Here is a 22792-nt window from a genome sequence, read left to right on the forward strand (position 1 = left end):
TTTGTTTTGACATGGCATTTTTTTGAGGTTGTTTCAAATAGGCCAACATTCTAAGAAGTGAAAGGAAAAGGGGAAGGAGTGAAGAGCAAGGACTAAATACTTAGAGATTAGCTGGTTTGACATTTTAAAGGATGTTTACCTTTTTTTTAACAAAAGCTGTTTCCTGAAGGCCTTTTCTGAATACTCCATGAGAAAGAAAATGCCTGAAGGAGAAAGGATGCTCTGAGGAGAAAGATCTTCGCTTTTGCTGATAATTAACCCATGTTGTAAGTCTAGAAATCAAAGAAAACAAAATTCTTGCATGGATGGCCCTTTGAACTAGCCTTCTTAATGGGAACCAAATCTGAAACACTACTACTGGCAGTAATTTATTACCTAATAAATTTAGTAGCTAAATTCCCCAGTTGAGATGAGGCTTTCTTTTGCTGCTTACCTCTGTATATGGCTTGTAAATGAAAACCTATATAGCAAAGAGGTGGCCACCTGAAGCAGAGGTGGAAGGCTCCTTGCTGGGTAGGAGGGAGGCAAACAGGGCTCCTGTGGCTTGTGCGGAATCGTGCCGGAAGCCTGGAGCTGATACCTGATCCCCCATATTCCCAAAGCAGAGCTGTAGCCACTTAATCACAGTTACTCTGTTCGTGTATTTTGCAAATTAAAGGAGCACATTTGAAAGGTCGACATGGTTAACCAGGTCATATTCTTCTGTTCTGCTTTTGGCTTCTCAAATAAGGCCAGCAACGAGGCTTTTGGTGAATATTGTTTTGCCAGGCAGATGTCTGTCCTGTTCATTCAGAGCTCTGGTGAGATCTAGCAACTCATTTCACATAGAAAGATGAAAGGAAAAAGATTTACTTAATAAAACAAATCTTGCTTAATTGCTGTGGTTAGTCTCCTGCCTGGGTTTTATGGGTTCCTGCAGCTGGCTTTAATCTCCTGATTTACTCTGGGAACAAAGAAGGAAAGGAGTGAACTTAAATCATGGCAGGAAGAAGTTGAAATTTTTTTGGCAGAACTCGGGAAGGTTAGAGGCTTACTGTAAAGTGCAGCCCAGAAACGGGCCACCAGGAGAGGGTCCCTTGGTTTCAGGAGATACAGTAAAATAATTTCTTACAATGTGACCTTTACAGTCAGTAATGTCAAGGGCTTTTACTAGTCTGGGTAACTAAAGGAGGATAAACAAAGAATGGCAAGAAACAGTGAGGCTCCAGAGAAGACTGACCAAAAGGGGTCAGTATTTGTTAAGTTGAAACACCAACTTGACAAATATAAACAGAGGAGGATTTATGCGTGGAAATGCTGAGGATTTAGCACCAGCATGATGAGGTAAGGCATGCCCACGCTCGGCTTGTGTGACCCAGGGACTACCTTACAGATGAGCCAATCCCCCCGGTTAGACTGAACCTGCATCTGTCTCTAATATTTATGTTTCAAATACTTCCTAAAGAAAAGTCTTCCGGGACAGCAGCTTGGACAACAGATGTGAGCTGAAGAGCCTGTCTGTACAAAGCAGTGGTCACTGATCTAAAATCAGACTGCGCTCAGATCAAAGTACAGCATGCTGAGAATAGCATGGCATTTATGAAGAGCACAGAAGATGCAGAGCTAAGTATAACCCTCAGAAAACAAACAGTCTAACAGGAACCAGAAGGTTTAGTGTCTGGAAAACTATTCCGGATATTATGAAACTCACAGGTTGTCAGAATTTAATATTGATTTAGCTCTTTATTCTTTAGCGCAGCCTTGTCTACCCAAGCTGCTGTGTAAAGTTCCTGCTGGAGTGCAGTGTGACGATGCTGCTCCCCCCAGGTAAGGGTGGGGTGCTGCTGAAGGTATTGCTCTGGCCCCCCCTCCATTCCTTGCTTGTCCTTCTGCACTTCCCTGGCACATTGCTGCTTATCTGATCTTGCAGTGAGCCATCCAGGAAGCTAAATTATCCCCTGATTAATGCTACCAGCTGAGCTTGCCAGTGAGTCAGCCCAGTGTTAGTGCCAGCCTAAAGGGACTTGCGGACCTGTACAGCCAGGGACTCCTAATCAGCTTCTTTGTAGTGTTACTCTACCCATAACTTCAGACTCTTCCCTTTGCTGATAGATTACTTATCTGTATCACAGCACACCCAGGCAATGCAGCCCCGATTGGATCTGTACTTTGAGGATGACTTTCTCTGGAACAAGAGAGGTGATGCTCTCTAGAATTAGCATACATCAGCAAAATCATACAGCATGTGAAGAACTGTGTAGAGTACTCAGCAGTCTGCCCTCTCTATAGCACTGCTGCAGGTGGCAGAACCCTTCCATGGCCATAGCAGTTATGCAAGATTAAAATTTAAATTTAAATGGGAAACTATAATTTGAGCTCCTGAAATCGTAAGTCACATCTTCAGCTCTAGCTATTGCTGATTCAATTGCTTTTCAGTTACTCTTTATTAGCTGTATGGTGTTATGTCTAAATACTGCTGAGATTCCTTGTAATTTGAAGACAGTGAAATGGAACAGCTAGATTTTCATCTGTAGTTGATCAGAATGTATTAATTTGAAGCATCATTTCTAAGTCTGACATGTTAAGAAGATAAGATGCTAAATGGAAATCTTTGTATATAACTAAAAGCTTCAATTTGGAAATGAAATATTTGCTTGGGAATTGCACATTTGTGCAAATGCATTTGCTGTGAGATTGTGTAAGTAAATATTTTTAATTGATCTTGACAAAATTAAGTAATGATTTTAGGTAAGCTGCTGGAGACTTTTTCTGTAATGTCTGAGATGTTGTTTGTTCTGCATGCCAGTAAAATGTTTTAATTCTCCATTTGAGAGATTTAAAGAGAGAGTTATTTTGAGACAAAGCTGAGGCAGAGATTTCCTGTGCTATGAATTAATAACCTTAGAAGTTCAAGCAAGAAAGCCTTTCACTGTTCTGGCTACCATGTGTTCATAAAGCTTCAAAAACCCATTCAGATGGAGTCCTCTATCCATTTTGGGATTGAAGCTGACCTCTGGTATTCTGCACCATTCTTGATGATGGTCTTTCTTTCATTTTTCCATTGTAAGGTCTGCTTTTGTCAAAAGATCAAAAACTGTGCTTATCTTTCAGCACATAGACAATGAAACTGAAATAAAAGAGCTTCTGCCCATAGGTTTCATAGAATCATAGAATCATTTAGATCACATGCGTATGTAGGTGCCTTTCTTAGCAGGGTCTGTGTTTAGATGCAGGAGAAGGAAAAGGTGATTTCTTACTGGACAGCAGACTTGGGGCCTTGGTTTAATTACTGCTGCCCTGGAGAGCACGCAGCTGAAGTGACGGGGCAATTTAGTGACACCCACAGTAAATACAACACTTGTCTTGAATAAAGGTGGAGGGGAAGATTTTGACTCCACTTTGGGTGGAAGTCCAAGCTGGTAAGCTATGGGTGGTGGATACTTGCAGGTTGTAGAGCTGTGCAGAAAAGCCTCTGTGTGAGGACGACCATCTACTCGTGAATATGCAGACATGGCAAAGGGGAGAATTTTCCAGTTGGAGTGAGGAACCACACTCTAAGGAAACCTGGCGTATTTCAGCTGTTTGTCATCTCTGTCTCTTGTCACTGTACCTGCCTCCCTTAAGTAAACATGGTAAATGTATATATACTGCATAGGTTAGGTGGGTAAGTACAGGAGACTGTCAGGCAATTTGGCCTCCAGGTCCTCGGTCTCAGGGTTTATTGAGGTAGTATAACTTACAAATTTTTATGTACAAAGTTGACACTATTGATTTAAAAAATTAATATTTAATCACAAGCACACAGCAAGGTCAAAGAATCTTTGGTAAGGAATTAAATAGACTTTTCCTTGCTAGCACTCAAAAACTAAGTAAATAAAAATTTAAGTGAAGACATTTGTAGCATATGCATACAGACTGCATTTAAAAATGTATGGGGCTCAGTACTGTCTGACTTAATTCTGATTCATCCATTGACCTTGTTATATAAAACTCAATGCCCTTTTTAGGGGGAGAGTTGCAAATTGTGCTTCTGCATATTTATTTAGGAAGTTCAATCTTCTGGGTGTTCATACCCTAATTCCAGTGCTAAGTGCAATCACAACATTGATTTTTCTCACTAAACATAACCTACTTTACCCTGGGATGGAATTTTTTTTTTTGTTTTAATGGGCTTTATATAATGGCATATGTGAAAACCACTCAACTTAATGCCCCATACTGTAGTTAATTAACAAAATGGCATTGTAGCCGTGGTCTTTCGTCCTCTGGCAGTATATTTTACCACTAACCTTGGCCATACAAAATGTCCATCCTAATTAACAGGAGCCCAGGTATTGACTATGTCAAGCTACATGGTGGAAAGAGCAATTTGCAGCTGCTGACAAAGTTGTAATTCTGTTGAAAATCCAAACATGAGGACCCTCATTTTGGCTGACGTTATGCCATTTCGGAGCCCATCTCAGGGAACAGCTGAACAAAGTATCTAAACGATCTTTTTTTACTTCTCTCCAGTTGCTAAATAAGAGTATTCTAAAATATGTCCAAACATCTCCTAAAATACACACTACCAAAAACATACTGATGGATTTATACAGATTTCAAGGTTGGTGGTAGTGTTTACTTATAAATGAAATGCTTATTTATTGTTCATTTATTTGAACTGTAATATGCTGGAAAACTTAATGGGACTTAGAGTTTTAATAAACCTTCAGTAATGGATTTGATTCTCCCTTTACTTTTTCTGTTTTCATTTCTGAGTAATTCAGCTGAAGGCATTAGAGATGCATCAGGTTTGTGCTGGCTTTACTAGAGCAAGACTGTAATCTGTGAAGCTCCATGGTGTTTCATGTTACAAATGAGAGAATTAAGCACTTATGCCTTTATACTGAGAAAAAAAAGTTTTCTTTTTCAGTGCCTTAAATTAATTGTGTTTTTTCTCACTGTTGAAAAACTGCAACAAGAAGATAAGTACTCTCAATCATTCATCACTACGTTTTTAAATAGTTTTAGTGTCTAAAGATGCAAAAAGATGAGTTTTTCCAAGGAACTTAGAGAGTGAGTCCTCATAAATGCCAAGAAGATATCAACATCTTGTTAGATGCTGATTTCTGCTCAATAGCTAATATTTTGTGTGGCATAAGTATTTTAGAAAAATACGAATTTTCACCATGCTTTAGCCTGTTTGTTATGGCGAAGGCAGTTCCTGCTGAGTAGAGGCCATGACGAACGTACTCTGGTGGTGTGAAGTTAAGCAGCCCTTTGGCTTCTCCATCCCATGCTGAGGCCAAGCTACTCCTAGAGCCATGTACTTCTAACTGGCATCTTGTACCTCACATACACATTGTCTTGTGTCAGCCCGGTGCTGGTGGAATTTTGTCCCTCAGTGTCCTTTGAGTAGAAAGTCTGTATAAGGATCTCTATTTCTCATTCCTGTGCCCAAATAGCATATTTGCTGGGCGTTCTTTATACAAATGCTCCTTAAGGAAGCAAGTGCCATTTAATTAACCCTCCAGAGAGTTATTGCTGATGCTATTAGCATCACTAAATAAATGCAGTTAACTTTCCCACGGTATGTAACAACTAACAGTGGCAGAAACCTGCATCTTGTAAGAACATCTCTGAGTTACAAAGTCTTCTCTTAACCAACAGCTGTATTCTCTCCAAGATGGAGATTTTAAACAAATTTCCTTTGGAATCTGTCACAAAGAGGGAATTGTCAGGTAGAAGAGCAACAACCTGTCCGCCGATATCTAGAAGAATATAATATAGATTAAAAATGGGGTATTTAAAAATCTCTAGTGAAGTATTCCTCTGTGCAATGATGAAGCACCAGTTTGTCTTGATACAGATGACCAGAACCTTTCTGAGTCTTCTGTGTTGGGACAAATTTCTATTTGGGAAAAATTATTGCTCCAATAGAGAAAAGAACCTTGAGTGTGGGTCTTCCTACAGGTTCAGTCCTAATCATAACTCCAGCCTGCTGTTGGCAGAACAGATAAAGGCACCCAGTTAGCTGGTTCTGTCCAATAAAAGCGATATGTTGCTTTAGATTTGTGTTCATGATACCGTTTTCTTATTTACTGATGGATTAGAAACATATCTAATACTTAGCTTAAAACCGATACAATGAGATTTCTATGCCTGAGCTACATTTGGAAGATCACAATCCTGCATGACTCTCTTGTAAACTTTTTACAATTACTGTTTCCAACAGGGCAAAGGTGAAGAAAGGTGTGAACATTCTCAGTGCAAAGACAAGTGACCCCCGGCAGTGGGATGTGAAACAAGAAGTGGGGAATGGTGGAAAGCATTCGACCACAACAGTTATTTGTCAGAGGATAGCACCAAGTTCAAGGAACAGGTATGAAACCTCATATTTTCGGCACATTAAACTCATTTATATTGATGATACCGTTCACTGGTTGAGAGACTTAGGCCTCATATTAACACTACTCATAGCTATTAAACCTGTAGCCTGGAAATCTGGAGACACGTTAGCTGTGGTACCATCTGCTGGCCTATAACAGGACATCTCAGTTTCCAGGTAATAAAATTCATCAGTTTAAATTAAAAAAATGAATAGAATAGGCCTATGTTGGGGGGGGGGGAGGAGAAGGGAACGTCTTTTTGCCATGAATATGAATATCCTTAACTGTAAAGGTTTTCACTGAGCGTAATTTTTTGGCTTGATAGTTTTGACCTTGTTTCTCTGAACATAGCGCAGCCTGTGTGCTTGGTTCATCAAGCAAGCAATGACTTCTTCCATGGTGAACTGCTGTAACTTTCATGTGTAGGTATAGGATAATTCAAACCTTTCAGTATTTAGTGTCTTGCATGTAATACAGAAGAATCCCCTTCTGCAAACTTACATCTTCCAGGACTGGGGGTCCCTGTGCTAAGCCATACACTGGTAACTGTCAGAGGCAGAGCAGTGCACTCCAGGGAGCACTGGTATGAAGCTGCCAGTGCCTGCTTTCCTCTTTAATGTGTTTTTACTGGGACTTGGTCTGGTTGTTTCACAAACATAAAAGCAGTGCTTTTTCAGTAAGTATGATTGTCTTCTGTAACGCATAGTAAAGTCGTATATTGCCGCTTTCAGTGGAAATTATTTTGCTTTTGCTGGGTATCATCTTAATGAATTCTCAGAGCACTGCTGTACATTAGTCCACGCAGAGCTTTTTCATTGTACAGATCCGAGCGATGCTTCCCTTGCTCTGTGCTTATTATTAGCCTCAAACCTAGGCTCATTGAAGAGTATCATAAAATCTTTGGTGGATGGTGGGTTGGTTATTGCTTTCCATGCGCTTGGTTTGTACTTCAGGCAGAGAAAACTGAGCAGATTTTAAGATTTGTATTCTGTGCCCAGTCAGAGTGCCTGGGAAATATTAGACTTCTGTCAAGTGCGGAAATTTCTCTTGTCGTTTGATTTAATGTATTCACACTTGATATCATTGCAGTTAGTGAGATTTTCAGTGGAGGGTTTGGGGGAGGGGAAGTTAAAATATATCAATTGAGCTTGCCAGAAGTAAAAAACAAGAGTTTGCAAGAGAGGACATGCTTTAGAACAGCCTATAACTCTGAATGTATTTGCAACTGTGGAACTATAATAGTCAGGTTATCAAACCCCAAATTAAATCTTCTCAATTCAATTTGCATAAAGTCTAATTAACCCATAAAAATATTTTTAGCACTAATTATGGAAATTAAGTTCAATGTTTTAATTAATCCTTTTTCATTTGCGTATGTAAATAGTCCCTGTCTCCTGAAGGCATGATGAACCTGGGATTGAATGAAATGTTTGTGTACAAGGAAGAGCTGGATAGAGAAACGTGGGCAGGTGTGTACTGAGATCCCACTGGGAGAACATACGATGTAGTGGGCGTTACAGTTACTGAGTTTCTGGTGTCACTTGGATCCCAATGCACAGAGCACAAATATTCTATTAAGCTAATTTAATTTGGTCGAGAATTGCAAGTCCCTAATGGGATCTTTCTGTGCTGCCACCAGCTTTTTCAGGCTAGTTTAACAGTGCAGTTCATTTGGGTGATGTGCAGTTGGTGTGGCAAGATCAGTGTAGACGTGAGGTACTGTTCTGGAGTTCCAGCATCAACACAAACTAGTCTTCTCTTGCAGCAAACTCAGACAACTCAAAAATATGCAGAGTTAATTTAAGCAAAGAGAGGCGTTTTCCACTGTCTTTATAAAGAGCTTCTGAAAAGCAAGTCAATGGAAGTTTGTAGTTCTTCAATGCTTTATGAATATCCACACAGCTTGTCAAGAAGATGATAGTATGTTATTTTCTTTACATGGCCATCTTTTTCTAGTATAGCTCGGAGAATCAGCCAGCAGGAAAGGAGAATGAAGCATCTTCTATGGTTGTGCCTTTTTCCTCTGTTGCAAACAACGGGATTAGTTTGGCTTTCCCCTTGTATTGTCACATGTCCCTAGTCGGTTGTGAAGTCAGAATATTACTTAAATTCATAATAGATTCTCAGCACACTGGAGTGCCTCCTCCTAACAAACTATTTTGTGGTAGCCAGGTAAAACTGCATCCAGGATTTGTTCTGGTTGTAATGGGGAGAGTGATGTCTTGAGTTGTTTAGTACATGAACAGGAAATTCTGGCCTTTCTCTATCCGCTCCCTGATGCACCATGGAGAACCATTGCACTCTTTCCCCTTCGTATCCTAAGAAAGAAATGCCCATGCTCAATAAAACTGCTAATTTTCATTGCCACATTGCTTTTCTTGCGTATTTCTACTATCATTAGTGTATTGGTATAATTATGTTGTAAGCACTTCAAAACAAGCAGTTTATATCTGAATGCAACACCGCTTAGCAGCTATTGTACCTTTCAAATTATGAAAATAATAAAAAAAAAGGATATATCACATCCATAATTGTTTACCAGTAAATTTTGAGAATTTAAGTGGGTCACGGTTTTAAAGTAATATTTATTCTCTTTGAATTTATGCTGCTAAAGCCAAGAGCCATAGCTTCTTAACTTAGATTTATTCATAAAGGCTTTACCACTGTGGCAAGTAACTGAAAACAGCTTGAAATCAGCAATGTTTGTGTGCCTCATAATGCAATTTGTGCTGAGATTCAAGTAGCTATTGATGAGGATAACAACAGTGTTGATTAGTGAAAACAACTGCTTGGTCACGTGTTTTCCCTTGTTGTTTCTTATTTCTGAAGGAAAGCTGGTAGGTTTGAAATGTGTCCACAGGGTAGAGGAAGAGATATTTTTGGTTACTGTTATAACCATTTCCATACCTTAGTATTGCTTCTGTTTGGTTCCAGCATAAAGGTTTGTGTGGTTGATCTATGATGACATCTACCCTGAGAACAGCTTCAGTGAAAGGGCTCGTATTTGCTGTGTAGTTTGTTCTGGATTGCCACCACAGGGTACAAGAGCTCTTCCAAGACAGGGCAAGGGTTATTTTTAACCTAAGTAATTTTCGCCTTTTTTTTTTTTTTTTTTTTTTTAATAGCATACCTCCCAGCTGGTGTGCTGTCAGTTGTGGGGATAAGAAAGATGGATTAAGGGTAGGAGCAAGGAGGATTAGGGAAATTTCTTAGTCCTATAGCTGCGGCGTCAAGAACTAAGGAGCAGTGACTGGGGCTAATCTAGGCCTAACTCCTCTTGTTCTTCTGACCTGGAGGTGGGCTGGAACAAGCTGCTTTCAGCCTGTTCTTGGGCTGATGTTTCTGCCTGTGGATGTTGTACTTCGTTTCTGAAGGAATGGAGTCACCCAGGGCTTTCGATTTGTGTTGATCGGGTAGAGAAACCGAGTGTGGGAGAACATTTAGAGACATTTAGAAAAACTGACATAATGGAAAACTGCTGTGATGTAGCACTTTATCCTCTTGGCCTTGAACCTTTTGAGAGGCCCGTGGGCTTACAGCTCTCCAGCCATCTGTCTGATAAAGAGGCAGACTCGGGAAGAGTGCTTCCAGATGTTACGTTTATGTTTCAGACTGTGTCACAATCACTTATTCCACACGCACACACTTTTTTTAAAGTTGTTTGTGGGTTTTTTTTAACACTGTCTGGGTATCATTGCATTCACATGGAAACAGCTAATGATGTTACCAGGTTGTGTCTCGTATCATTGGGGCATGGAGGAAGGCAAGAAAACCATTACAATTCTGTGCAGGTCCCTCCTCTGTCTGGCAGCACCATATGCTGCCAAGGGATGTCAGTGAAGTGAATTCTCTTGTGACTGAAAAATCAAAGTAAAGTGTGTATGTACAACATGCCTCGGACTTGGAAAACTGTAAGCCATGCAGGGTGTGTGGCTGGCTATACCTGAAGACAGTCAGTCTGTGCCCAGTATATGGACACAGGGAAGAATATTCACACATTATAAGTAGGGTGTTATTAATTTTTTTAGAATCTGGGTCATCTTCCCCTGGCAGTTTTGGGTCAGAGTGGTTTGTAGAGCTCCGCAGAGTGGCTGTGGTGCCTGCTGACCTCAAAACCGTGCAACCTGAACAAAGGACACCGGTTTTCACAAGGACTCAGAAATTTGGTGCTCATGGGTCAGGATTTTTTCATTACAGTTTTTTATCCTTCTGCCTGATAATTGAGGCAAGATCAAAGCTGAGATGCCACATGCCCCTGCTGTAGTAGTAGATGCTTGGGAAATTGTATACATCTTCAGGAGGTCATATCTGTGTCTGCAAAACTGATTTGTACAAACGGTAGAGATACTTTGGGAGGAAGACATCAGCAGTAGATTTCTTATACCATTGAACCCCAAAAGAGACACAATTTCCATTCATTTATGAGAAAGTCACGTATGAACAAGCATTATGGCCTCCTGAGTATTTTGTTTTAAGCAACATGCATATTTTGGTGCAAATTAGGTGCAGTCTTTTAGGCTGCTGGCAAATTACCAGTGCAACCCTCAGAGCTTCCAAGGCAAGTCATTCCTGTGATGTGCATCTGTCTGCTTAAAATGACACGTGGGAATGTCTGCGTGTAGCTGTCAATAACAGCGTTGGGAATAATACAGCTAAGCCTTTACCCACTGCTTTAAAGATCCTTTCCCTCCACCCTTTCTCATCTGATTTCCCAAATAATTTATCTCTGACTGCTGTATTTGCATTTTAAGATTTCTTTTTATGTTAGGACGCCTGCTTCAGGTCAAATTAGGGCACAGATGTCTCCAGCGTACGGTTTAGGTGCCAAAGATACACTGGACATCTGCACATATGGTGGAGGATCAGCCAGCTGTGCCTTGTAACAATATCTTTTCTAGGGCACAGAAGACTAGGGTTAGAAGGTTGCTTCCCAAAGGGGTCTTTCATATGGCTCCTCTTTTGCTGCTTTGAATGTCAGGAGTGTTTATCAAAGCCCTGATCTGGGGAGGGAGGAAGGATGAGGAATGTCTTTGGTGTCTCTTTGAGGAGTAGGCTGCCTGCAGGAAGGAGGCGGATGCTCTGTTGCTGTTGCTTGGCTCTCTCTGGCTGCCGTAGTGTCTAAGCAAGTGTCTGCACTAACTGTCTTGAGAGGGAGTTTTTGTTTCTTATGCCTTGCTGTCTTACTGGGGACTTGTGTGAGGGGGCAATTTGTGGAACCTGATGAATCCTGAGTGGTTTCGACTTAATAGGCAGCCCTCACTCGCATTAAGGAAAAGCGAATTCCATGGGAGCCCTCCTGGACAAGGACTCTCACTGAGCCTGAAGGACCCTTTCTTTTCAATACTTCCAGCAATGAAAGATCAGAAGGGTCAAATCTGAGATAACTGTAGCAATTGTCATGGCAACAACATACGTCTGTCTAGTTTTCATCTAGCAGGTTGAGGCCCTGATCCATAACTCGAGTGTTGGCCCTACCATAATCCAAGTAAATAACAACACTATTAGCAGTCAGTCATTTCAATAGAAATTTGTGTTTGACTTATCATCAGCATAAATACCAGCTTTCTAACAGATAAAGGCTGAGTCAGAAAACCAGCAGGGTCTGCGCAAGTATTATGCCAGATACTAAATGGAAAGTATTTTCTTTCTTATCAGGTATGTTGCAAAATTCTCTCTTCTGTTTGAAATTCAAAGCAAGATACTATAATCTAAGATGAAGTTTTTGAAAGCTTGTTGTTAGGCATTATTGAGATGAATTTTCATGTTGGATTTCAACAGACCCACTGTTAGACTCAGTCCTGACCATTCAAAAAATACTACATTGTTCTTTGTAGATAACTTAACATAGCATTAGCCAAGGAGTAAGGCATTCCCATGAGTTTTCTCTCCAAGAAATGAAATTAATTAATAGAGATGAGATAACAAAATGCATGAAATGAGATCTATCTATGATCTCTACAGAAGTTCCAGCCCAGTTCCAATAATTGTTTTGGTTTTTTTTTCTTTTTTTTTGGGTCTGCTTTGGAGTTCCTGGGTCTATTGGGAAGAAGAAGGGCTAAGGCACCAAGAGAAGGGTCATTCTTCACATATTTCTTGCCAAATGAAAGCATCACATTTGTTTTCTCAGCAAATCTGTACAGTTTGGAAAAGCTTTTTACATGCTTATCAAAACCAAATGCTGGAGGCTTAGCCAATGCATGCAATAACCCAGTCTTGCTGAGAAAGCTGTCTTTCTTGCCGTCAGTGTCTTCCCTGCTTTCCCAACAGGTTGAGTATATTGTTTTAGTTCATTATTATGTAAATAGAGCAGAGCCCCACACATATTAAATTGTATTAAATTCCACATGCAATCGTGGAATAACGGGACAACATCTTTATATCCATTCCAAACAGATAGTGAGGTTCTATAATAACTGTAGTTCCTGATGTCCAGGGTGAGATTCTTTTGTGATATCTGACAAAGTAATCATTTCTCAGACAGCGACTAGAAAACATACAGTTTACTTTTCAGTCTTTGACTTATGTCTGAGTGTGTGTTTTGCAGAGCTCCCGGAATATGCCATAGGAAAGGCTGGGCTGTCCCACTCACATCTTCTGCCGAAAGCTGCTGTGTTCTTGCCTCTTGCACACAGCAATCCCAGTTGCTTTCCATTTTAATAAGCTGTAATTCATAGCTAGATTATCTGTGAAATCTCCTGATGCAGCACATTCATGGACTGATAATTCTGTTAATTTTTTCTCTTTGCACTTTAAATCATGAGTTCTAATTTGGGGTGAGGTCAGCTCTTATTTTTCAGTGACGGTTGGCATGGATCGGGTGTTTCAGCAGCTATTGTAATGCAGCCTTCCTTGTGATTTGGAGGCAGTGTAAGATGAGAGACAAAAGATGCAGAATTGGGGGGAGGAATTTGAGCATGTGTATTTTTTCTCACACTGTCTTTGAAGCAGAAACATCTGCTGAAAGCCATAAACAGCTGAGTTCAGCAATACCACATCATGCTGCCAAGCAACTCTGCTTTCCTCTGTAATGTTCACAGCAGAGGAAATAAATCAGTCAGGCAATAAAGAATGAAGAAAATGTAGGAAAAAGCGCCAAAAGCCAAACCTTGCTAGAATAAAGTGAATAAGATCTTTGTTAGTATTCAGCGGAGCAAATTGAAATATGTTTCTTACACACGTAAACTCTCTATACCATTGCTGCTTGAGGAATTTTGTAATAAAAAAAACTCCTCTGAACTCAAGATGCTTAAAATTGGTCAGGAGAGACCTCTGGAAAATAGGCTACAATCTCATAAAAGAGAATTAGATGATTTTAAACATTTTTCCTGACTCACGCCTTTGTCAGATCAGTAGCATCGAACCAACTGACAGTGGTAAGGGATCACCTTATCTGAGACCTTTACATTTCCTTAGGCAAAGCATAATATATTAGACAGGAGAACTGTTTGTTTCTGCACTGGCTTACTGAGATTTGCTTCTACGCTCAAAGTTACTTTAGTTTGGTGACTTAGTGGCTATTTAAAGTCAAGAAAAAAATCTCAGTTTATTTCTTTTGTTAGTATACAATAATGGTGACTGCTCTGTGAGACAGGTGGAAAATTATTGTATAGTCTTTGTTGTAAGTCTTACAAGTTAGGCAAGGTTGGTAAGAAAACCAGCAGATCACGGTCACAGCTGACTCAATGTTGCTGGTGCTCTGGGCTCCTACTCCCCGCTCTTGGCAGAGCTCTCCTCCACTCACCATTCCTGGCTGTCACTGTGGTTCAGGTCATTAAGTTCCATTCCCAGTTGACCTGTGTATGTAATTAAGTGATGTTACTTGTATACCTGCAGTGATGGATGGTTAAACACTACTCTGGCTGCCGTCTTCATTCAGAGACCACATCAGCTGTCCTCTGTTGTTCTACCTCTCACCAGACCTAAATAACGTAAGGATGTACCCAAGGCATTTTTTGCAGACTGCATTTTTTTTTCTCTCTTTAAAATTCAAAATGAGTTTAAATGTATTTCATTAGCCTCTGCTATTACATCCGTCACATATTCTTCAGTTGGAGGTAGTTGTAATGAAAAAATAATTTTATAAGCACATTAAAATTATCATTTAAAATCACTCATGTTTGATACAGGGTTTATAGAGGAAGTTGAGTTTTCCTAAACAGCTGGCAGATGTAACTGTTGTCTCATTAGCACCAATTTTACATTGGTTTAGCTCTGCTGAGTTGAATGAAATTAACCTACTGATTCTCACTTTTGTAATTTAAACCAGGATCAAGTTTACAAGATCGTAAGATGGTTTTTTTTAAACTCATTTGCGGTATTCAGTTCTGTGATTACAAACATACTGGTTTGAATGCCAAACCAGCATGAGGTGCTGGACTCGGACAGTTTTAAGACCTGATCTGAGAGGTGCTGTTAGTGCATCAGTCCCAGTGTGTTTGCCTCTTTGAGACACTGGTTTTATGTGGCTTAGAAAACCATACTGTCCTTCAGTTATCTTCTTAGAAAAATGTTTGCTATAGCTGGGCTGCTCTTCCTACAGCTCTCTAGTATCTCTTTCAGTATTTCTGTGTGCTCTTGGCTGTCTCTATCCATCTGCTGTCTCTTTTCTGCCATACTGGTAGGCTTGCTGAAGCAGGCAGCGTGTTCATTATTTGTACATATTATGACAAATATGCAGCAGGGTCCTCGCCTATCACAAGGCTCCTACTCTTAATACTTAAATAGTCACCTATTTAATTTTGTGTCTCTGCCTGAAAGTAGTTGAATGGATCCATTTCCTGGTGTGAAGCATGTTTGAAACTTTTGCAGTCTGATAAGGGGATGATACTAATTTATTGCATAAATACTGTGGGGTCACATTACCAGTGCTTCAGACTGAATGAAGCATCATCGTTATTGTTCTGCAAACACTTTACAGCATATGAGCACTGTTAGCAAACAACAGTTCATGTAATTCAAGCTGGACATAACACAACTCAGCAAAACCAAGGACTTCTCACATTCTATTATGATGGATTCCATTCAATTCACCCTGCATGTTTTAGATAGTAGGTAGAGATAGTATCTGCTTAGAAAGGAAAAATCTTTGCTTGTTGCAGACAAAGCAACTCAGGTAGTCTGAAAAACTAGCTTGCATAAAAGATCATTGCAGTTCTCCACACATAATTGACTTATACAAGAAAGAGTAGTTACTCTATTGGCTTCTATAAGTCATCATTTGCAAGTCATAATTTATCTACAATTCAGGCTGCAGGGAGACCTCTGGTATTTCACATTCTGGGAATGAAGAAAGATGTTATTTTTCTTCACTATCACTTCATGGTGAAAATCAGCAAGTACTGACATTTTAAAGGCAACGTTTTGGTTTTGGTTTGTTTTTTTTTTTTCCCAAATCTGTGCAGCCACAGTCCCTTAAGTGTAAATCAGTGTAGAATTTGTCTTACTGTGTCAAGTGCTTGTACAAATCACCTGGTTAGAATTGGTTTTTGTTACATGAACTGGTGGGCCGGAGGGAACATAGGAAGTGTTTGGAGGATACCGTGTATTTCCTGGCAATTGAACAAGGTGGAGGTGAGTTGCTCTTTTGAAATATAGTAGATGTCTGAGAGTTCACAAAAAAAAAAAAATAATTGGTTATGATCCATCAAATTCTGGCTAAAGAAGAACCCTGGGTTCTGTTTCTTTCAGTAGATGATATTGGATGATTACAATCTGTAAGCATAGTCTGTTGTAATACTTTCAAAATTAAGAATGAAAAATGAAATGAGAGTAGCAGTATTATACAAAAGCTGCCAATGTTTTTTGAATGCAGTTTTCCTTAAGCAGAGAAATTCAGTACTTTTCCCTGGAAAAATCTGTGATGAGTTCTTATTACTTTGAAGGGTCAAAATGAGGAGCATCAATGACTGGTATAAATCAGTGTAGATCTGCTGAAACAACGTGTACTGGTTTGTCTCATTGTCATTCACAAAGAACTCATACACGTTTCCTGTTATTACCTTGTCAACACGCTAGTAACTTCATGGGCAAGCAAGTTCATTAACGGAAACTGAGATGCTTGTAGAGAGCTTTTTTGGAGAGATCAACACTGAATTCTTGATGACTTGCTAGGAATTTCAGCTCCAGTTAACTTTCCAGGAAAGGAACCTTAGCTTCATTGAAGCAAATGGAAGAATTTCCTTTACAGTCTGAATTTCACCCCAAGCTTAGACTAATTTTTTACTGTTCTCTCCTTCTTTCTTTCTGACATACAGCTCAGAAAATTAGATAATCTCTTTCCTGTTCAAGGCTGCGAACAGCAGCTTACATGCTCCCCTTCCATATGTATACCTGCATACATGATGGTAATTATCACAAAAGGAGTTTTCAGTAGCACCCTATTGATTTTTGGTTTCCGTGCTGCAAATTAATGGACTGAGTGTGCACTCTTTGTAATCACACTAGTAGAAATTCAATAATGACTCTGCCAGAGTACTTGAGTGACCTCAGCCACTGAATTCATTCCTATTTCGACTATTTTTAATGAGACTGACATATTTAGCAATGCCATCAGATAGCTTGAAAGCAAGGTGCCCTGTCAAACAAAGCGTTACTGATAGACCAACTAACAAGAATTTCAATGTTTATATCTGTTCTTTTCCCCAAAATAGTTTACAGCTTCTGTGTGGCAATGTTCACTGGAATGTACTAAGCAAAAGAAATTTCTGATCTATATGATCTGCATGAAATATTTCATAATAACTCTTAGATTTCAACCAAATCAGAGCTCAGCAAGTACCACTGACAATCCCCAAAGGAAGATAATCACTCTGGTTAGTTTAGCAGCTGTTCAGCTAGCTTCAGAGGTTTTAATTGTGTGTGATTATCATTTCTTATGGCATTTTTGTCATGTCTGAAAAAGTGTAATAGGATGATGAGGCTCTCCACTTGGAGATGCTATTTGTCAATTTTTATCTTGAGAAATGTTCGGAAATTTAATGAGACTGTCTGGAAAGGAGTATTTAAAGACAGAACTTGTTTATAGCTGGATATCTCTTTGGCTGTCTATACTTGCATAGTTCCACAGTTTGGATATACCTGCTGTGATTTTGTCACAAGGAGCTAGTAAACTCCTATGCATTCCAGATGAACACTATTTAAACACATAGTAAATACAAGCCGTTCCCAACAGTACTCTTACTTAGAAAAGTTAACCTAGAAATGTCATGGTAAGTGTAGGGAACTTGATCACTAAGAATTGGCTGGAAACTCAGCTTTTGCTAACATTACTCCCAGAACCATCCGAGAAGGGGATTGTTGTCATGTTCTGTTAATCAAAGCTGCATGAATTATTTTGACAGGCAGCCTCTCCTGCTCTTTTCAGTATTCCTGGGGCTGGTAGAATTGCTGAGGTGAGATGAAACACGTAGTCATCAAACATCATATAATTGCCACATCCTTCAGTGATGCAAACCAGTAGAGATTTGTTGTGGTTCACTGTGGATCACATATAAATTCAATGTGCGGGTTTGTTAAAAAAAAACAACCTCAGAAGATACCCAGAGTCACAGAACAGACTTCCATTTAGAGCAGAACCCAGGACATTTGAGGGCAGTGTTTTTTACAGACCCTGCTGACCATGTTGTGCGTAAGTAGACTCTTTATAAATGTTTTAAAAGTGTGAACTTCGCTATTATCCACTCCCAGAGAAATACTGATTTCACTGGCTTTGCTTTGAGTGCTACACCTCAACAACTGAATTTGAAAAGATGTGGTTTCTTTTTTTAAGAACCTTTACCACTTCATTATATTCTGCTTTTACCCTCCTTACTAACTAAAGGTTTGGGATGAAATTTGTTACTGATTCCTGGTATAATGACAACATCTACTGCAGGATGTGCATTACATCTTCCAGTCTGGATTTGGGCCTTGGCGTGTCCTTACATCCTGTCAAATACCCTGGCAGAGATTTCTCTAGTCTGTCTTTTATAGGACTAGTTGGTTTTCTGTGTAATTATACCCCCTTTCCCAGCCACTGAGGAGATTTGCATTAAGTGTTGAGTTCTTTCACAGTATTAATCAAGTCTTAGTTTGGAATTATGGGTCCTGGAAGGGGGAAGGGTTTGCGGCCATATCCCCTCATGTGAATAATATAGCAGCGTGTCTTTCGTCTTTGGAGCTTTAACATTTGTCTGTGACCATACATATATTTTTATTTGTATTTACAAGGCTTAGAATGTCAAATTGTTATCATGCCAGTGATCTGTTTGTTCCTTTGCCAAGTTCTCAAGTAATTTCCTAGGTTGCTAGAAAGAATATTCCTCTTTTCTACAGTTCTGCAAATCTAGCTGTGGATTGAAGAAAAATCAGGCTTCTCGTTCTACCCTCAGTGTGCACCAAGCAGGCACTGGGAGCAGCTCCCGTGGGGAGATCATTAGCTAGCTGTGGGAGTCCAGTGTTTTATTCCTGCTTGAGATATCTGAACCCACATGGTTCTTCTTTTAAGAAAACACATACAGCTCTTGCCAGGGTCTCACGAGCAAGATGAGATAACTGGCTGGAGCACATTATGAACTCCAGCCCTGTGGCCTGGCTCACTCCCCATAAAACTTCAATGCAGGGGAAGGAAAGATTTGCACTTGGGTCACACAGTGACTCAAGTGGAGCAAGGATGCAGCATGGACATGCACGGACACACAAGTGAGAGTGCTTCCAGGCCCTGTAGTTTGACCCATCCATTGGATGAAGAAGTGCTTTAACTATCTAAGTGTAGTAAATCATTTGTATTCATCAATTTCTGTGGCTCCAGTTTTGAGTTCCCCGTGCACTTTAGATGGAGAGAGAAGAGTTGGTTTCAGTGACACTCTCTCAAGATAAAACCTTAGTCTATTTGGAGTGAAGAGTTGACTGAAGTATTTGTCAGGCTTTATTGTAGCTGTTCCTGCATTCTGTAAAATTATTCACATATATACAAGCATGAGTTCATTTTGCCAGGAAGCAAGACCATTAATCCTGACTACTTTGAAGCCATGTCTTTGTGGACTGTTGTGGGTGCCTTAACTGTTTAGATTACTTAGATTGTTGGAGACTTCATCCCTTTATAATGTTAATGACTACTGAGTAGCTCAACTCTGCATGAGAATTTTTTTTATATTTAAGAATATTTTTTCTTTTTAATCTTGTGTTTTTAATGTATTTTCTAATAATTCCCTATTTTTAATTTAATTTCTTGTATTTCTTATTTTATTATATATTTAATATTCTTTCTTATAATAAATCTTCTCATAGGAGGATTTAGCTTCTAAAGAGTTAATTCCTGCATGCTATTTTACTCATGAGCCAATTGAATCAGATAATTTGCTGTTTCCTGAGTAATGTCAAAGAGTGTACAGAAAGATCTTTTGTTCCAATGAAGATGTTAAAGAGGGGTTGAGGATTACTTTCTTTCCAAATTCTTTACAGGAAAGTTTTACAGTATGTACCCTACAAGATTTAGAAATGCTGCTATTTAAACATCTATACATATAATAAGTCAGTAATTGTTGAGATTTAATCCTCTCTTTAGGATGTTATTAGAACTATTCCAGATATCCCTGAAGACAGTTTCAGGAAAGCGTATAAACCCTTTTTTTTTTTTTATAGTCGTTGCCAGTTTTTTCATCTTAAGCAGAGAAAGAGATAGGCACTGAAGTACGAAGGTTCTTGCCCCTGAAGTTCAAGAGCTATCAGCTACTGATGGTCACCAGCTTGTTTCTGTAGGACCCCAGACTGATCTGTGCTTCACTGGGGGACATCTGCCTCTTCCCAGCAGCTTAGCTCCCTCATTTCACACGTACAAAGCAGAATTGTGGTCCTTGTAGACATCTTTTTGTTTCCAACTTTTTGGTGGCTAAATGCTGTTTTCTTACCAGAGTCTAACAGCAAAAATTCCCATGTGAGACACCTATGTGAGAGAGGATGAGCATGAATGATTGTGAGGGACAAGGACAAGGAACAGAAAGCTCTGAAACATTCATTGTGGAGCTCATGAGAAGCTCATGGAGTCTGCCCACATTACTTGCTTCTCACTGTGCAAATCATGCACTAAACACTGAGAGCACAGAACTCGGGTCTTCATATCCCAAGGCTTTTCTACAGTTCAGAGCTTAAGGTGCTCTACAGATTAGCACTGAACTGTGCACTAAGTCACCAGACCCCGTGTACCTCATCTCAGCAGTGAGGATTTGAAGAAAAAAAAGAATCAGCGGGGCTAATTAGCTGGGTCAGCAAGTGGTCAGGCTTGGCAGGACTGAAGGGAGGAGAAGAACTCTCTAAATATGAGTAGGATAGAAGCGAAGAGGTGCTTGTCCCGACCAAATCTCTCCTGAGCCTTTAAAAGTTTTCTGTCTCAAATGAAAATCAAGTGTAGGTTATGTGAGCATTTCAGCTTCTGTCTTCCATGCCTCTGTATTGCTCTTTCTCAAATCTTAATGCTTCTGACTCCAATAGCCAAAACCTCTCAATTGTTGCCACACTCTGAGTAGTTTAATGACAATAATCCTCCGTAGGGAAAAAGATAGTTTAAGTGAATGGAAGTGATTATTACAGAATCACAGAATTGTGGTGGTTGGAAGGGACCTCAGAGATCATCGAGTCCAACCACAAAAAAAAAAAAAAAAAAAAACACCCACCCCCTAAACACACAACAACAACAACCAAACCAAAAGCCATCACCCACCCACACAGCATCCCACCACAAACCAATAATCTTGGGCACCAGAGCATGCCCTGAAGAGCCACGGTTACATGTGTCTTAAATACCTCCAGGGATGGTGACTCCACCACCTCCCTGGGCAGTGCATTCCAATGCCTGACAACCCTTGCAGTAAAGAAATGGTGCCTAATCGCCAACCTGAACACGCCCGGGCACCTGGGACCCTTGCGAAATTCCGAAACAATAATCTTGGGCACTAGAGCATGCCCTGAAGAACCATGTCTACACGTTTCTTAAATACCTCCAGGGATGGTGACTCCACCACGTCCCTGGGCAGCCCATTCCAATGCCTGACAACCCTTTCAGTAAAGAAATGTTTCCTAATATCTAACCTGAATTTCCCCTGGCATAATTTGAAGCCATTGCCCCTTGTCCTATCATCTGTAACTTGGGAGAAGAGACCGACCCCCGTCTCTCTACAGCCTCCTTTCAGGTACTTGTACAGAGCGATAAGGTCGCCCCTCAGTCTCCTCTTCCCCAGACTGAACAACCCCAGCTCCCTCAGCCTCTCCTCGTAAGACTTGAGCCTGGCTGAGGTACCACAGGGACCCGGGGACACCCCCTGTGTGCGGTGTGAGCAGATTATTAGATGCAGGAAAAATATTCCAAGAGTCATTCTCTCTTTGCTAACTAGGTGTAATTTAAATTTTAAAAGAAGGTGCTGAATGGAAAGGAATCCATTGGTACTCTTGGAAAGAAATCCATAACTATAATGGTAGGTATTTTTTAAGGGAAGTCACATTTCTCCTTGGGGCTAATACCATAAAGTCCTTTGTTTGTACTGAAAACAGCATAGTGCTAAGTAAGGAATAGAGATATAAGTTATTAGATAACTTAGACTTATACTTTAAAGATGTAACTTTGTAGTTTACTGAGTACCATTTATGGTGTTGGCATCCTTTTGTGCATTTCCGCCCACTAGGCTGTGGAAACAGATTCAGAAAGTTTCCGTATTGCCATCAGTCAATGACAGTATTTTGACATTTGTACAAGGGAATGTATGTATCCAAACCCAAATCTCTTTCCATTGAAAATGAAATAAACTGCGATGAGACCAGAAAACTTACATTTGCAAGTCTGGAACTTGCAGGCTTTTCCAGAGTTTCCCAGAAGTGTGTATAGTTAACCTTCAAGGCTTTGTAGGACTGACTTCCCTCAAGTCTCTTCTGCAAACCAGTTTCCACATGCATCTGTCTTTTTACTCTGTCTTAGACTTACTGATGTGGGTAGAAATCACCTCCCTAACTTCTCCCTCTTCTAAGATATATACTGGAGATAATGGCCATTATTCCTCTGCTTGACATTCCAGGTTAAAAATACCAAATACACTCAGCTCGATCCACCCTCTAGCTTCAGTCAATTTCTGGGGAGGACATTGATTGGATTAATTACCCATTTGCAGCATAAATGTACTGGAAGTTGCTCAGGTGACCTTTAGATCATCTAATGGCTGATGGGAACTCTCCATCACAAGCAGAGCTTTGGCCTGTGCCAGTCTCAGGGTCCATAGTGTCTGAAGGGAGAAATGGTTAATATCTTGTATCCATAACATTTACTTTAAACCCAGTGCACTTTCTCCTAAGTGCTGCATTGTGGGATAGCATCCAAACATTTCTTAATTCCTAGTGTTTCAACCTCTTCTGAGACGTGGTACCTCCCACTGTATAATGATGACCAGAAAGCTGTCCATGCTCTGGGAGTGTTGTGCTGTAGA

At 40.1% G+C, this 22792-nt stretch overlaps 1 protein-coding gene across 1 annotated transcript in view; it reads left to right on the top strand.

Annotated features, from left to right (window-relative positions):
* Positions 1 to 22792, top strand: part of LOC106898998 (transmembrane protein 132C-like) — a 150278-nt gene that overhangs the window by 50992 nt on the left and 76494 nt on the right. Inside the window, exon 2 of the mRNA XM_014960623.1 lies at positions 6194 to 6340. Coding sequence (XP_014816109.1) covers positions 6194 to 6340 — 147 coding nt within the window. The remainder of the gene's footprint in view (positions 1 to 6193; positions 6341 to 22792) is intronic.

This window comes from Calidris pugnax, unplaced genomic scaffold (genome assembly GCF_001431845.1).
Source record: "Calidris pugnax isolate Ruff unplaced genomic scaffold, ASM143184v1 scaffold32, whole genome shotgun sequence".
Classification (NCBI taxonomy): Eukaryota; Metazoa; Chordata; class Aves; order Charadriiformes; family Scolopacidae; genus Calidris; species Calidris pugnax.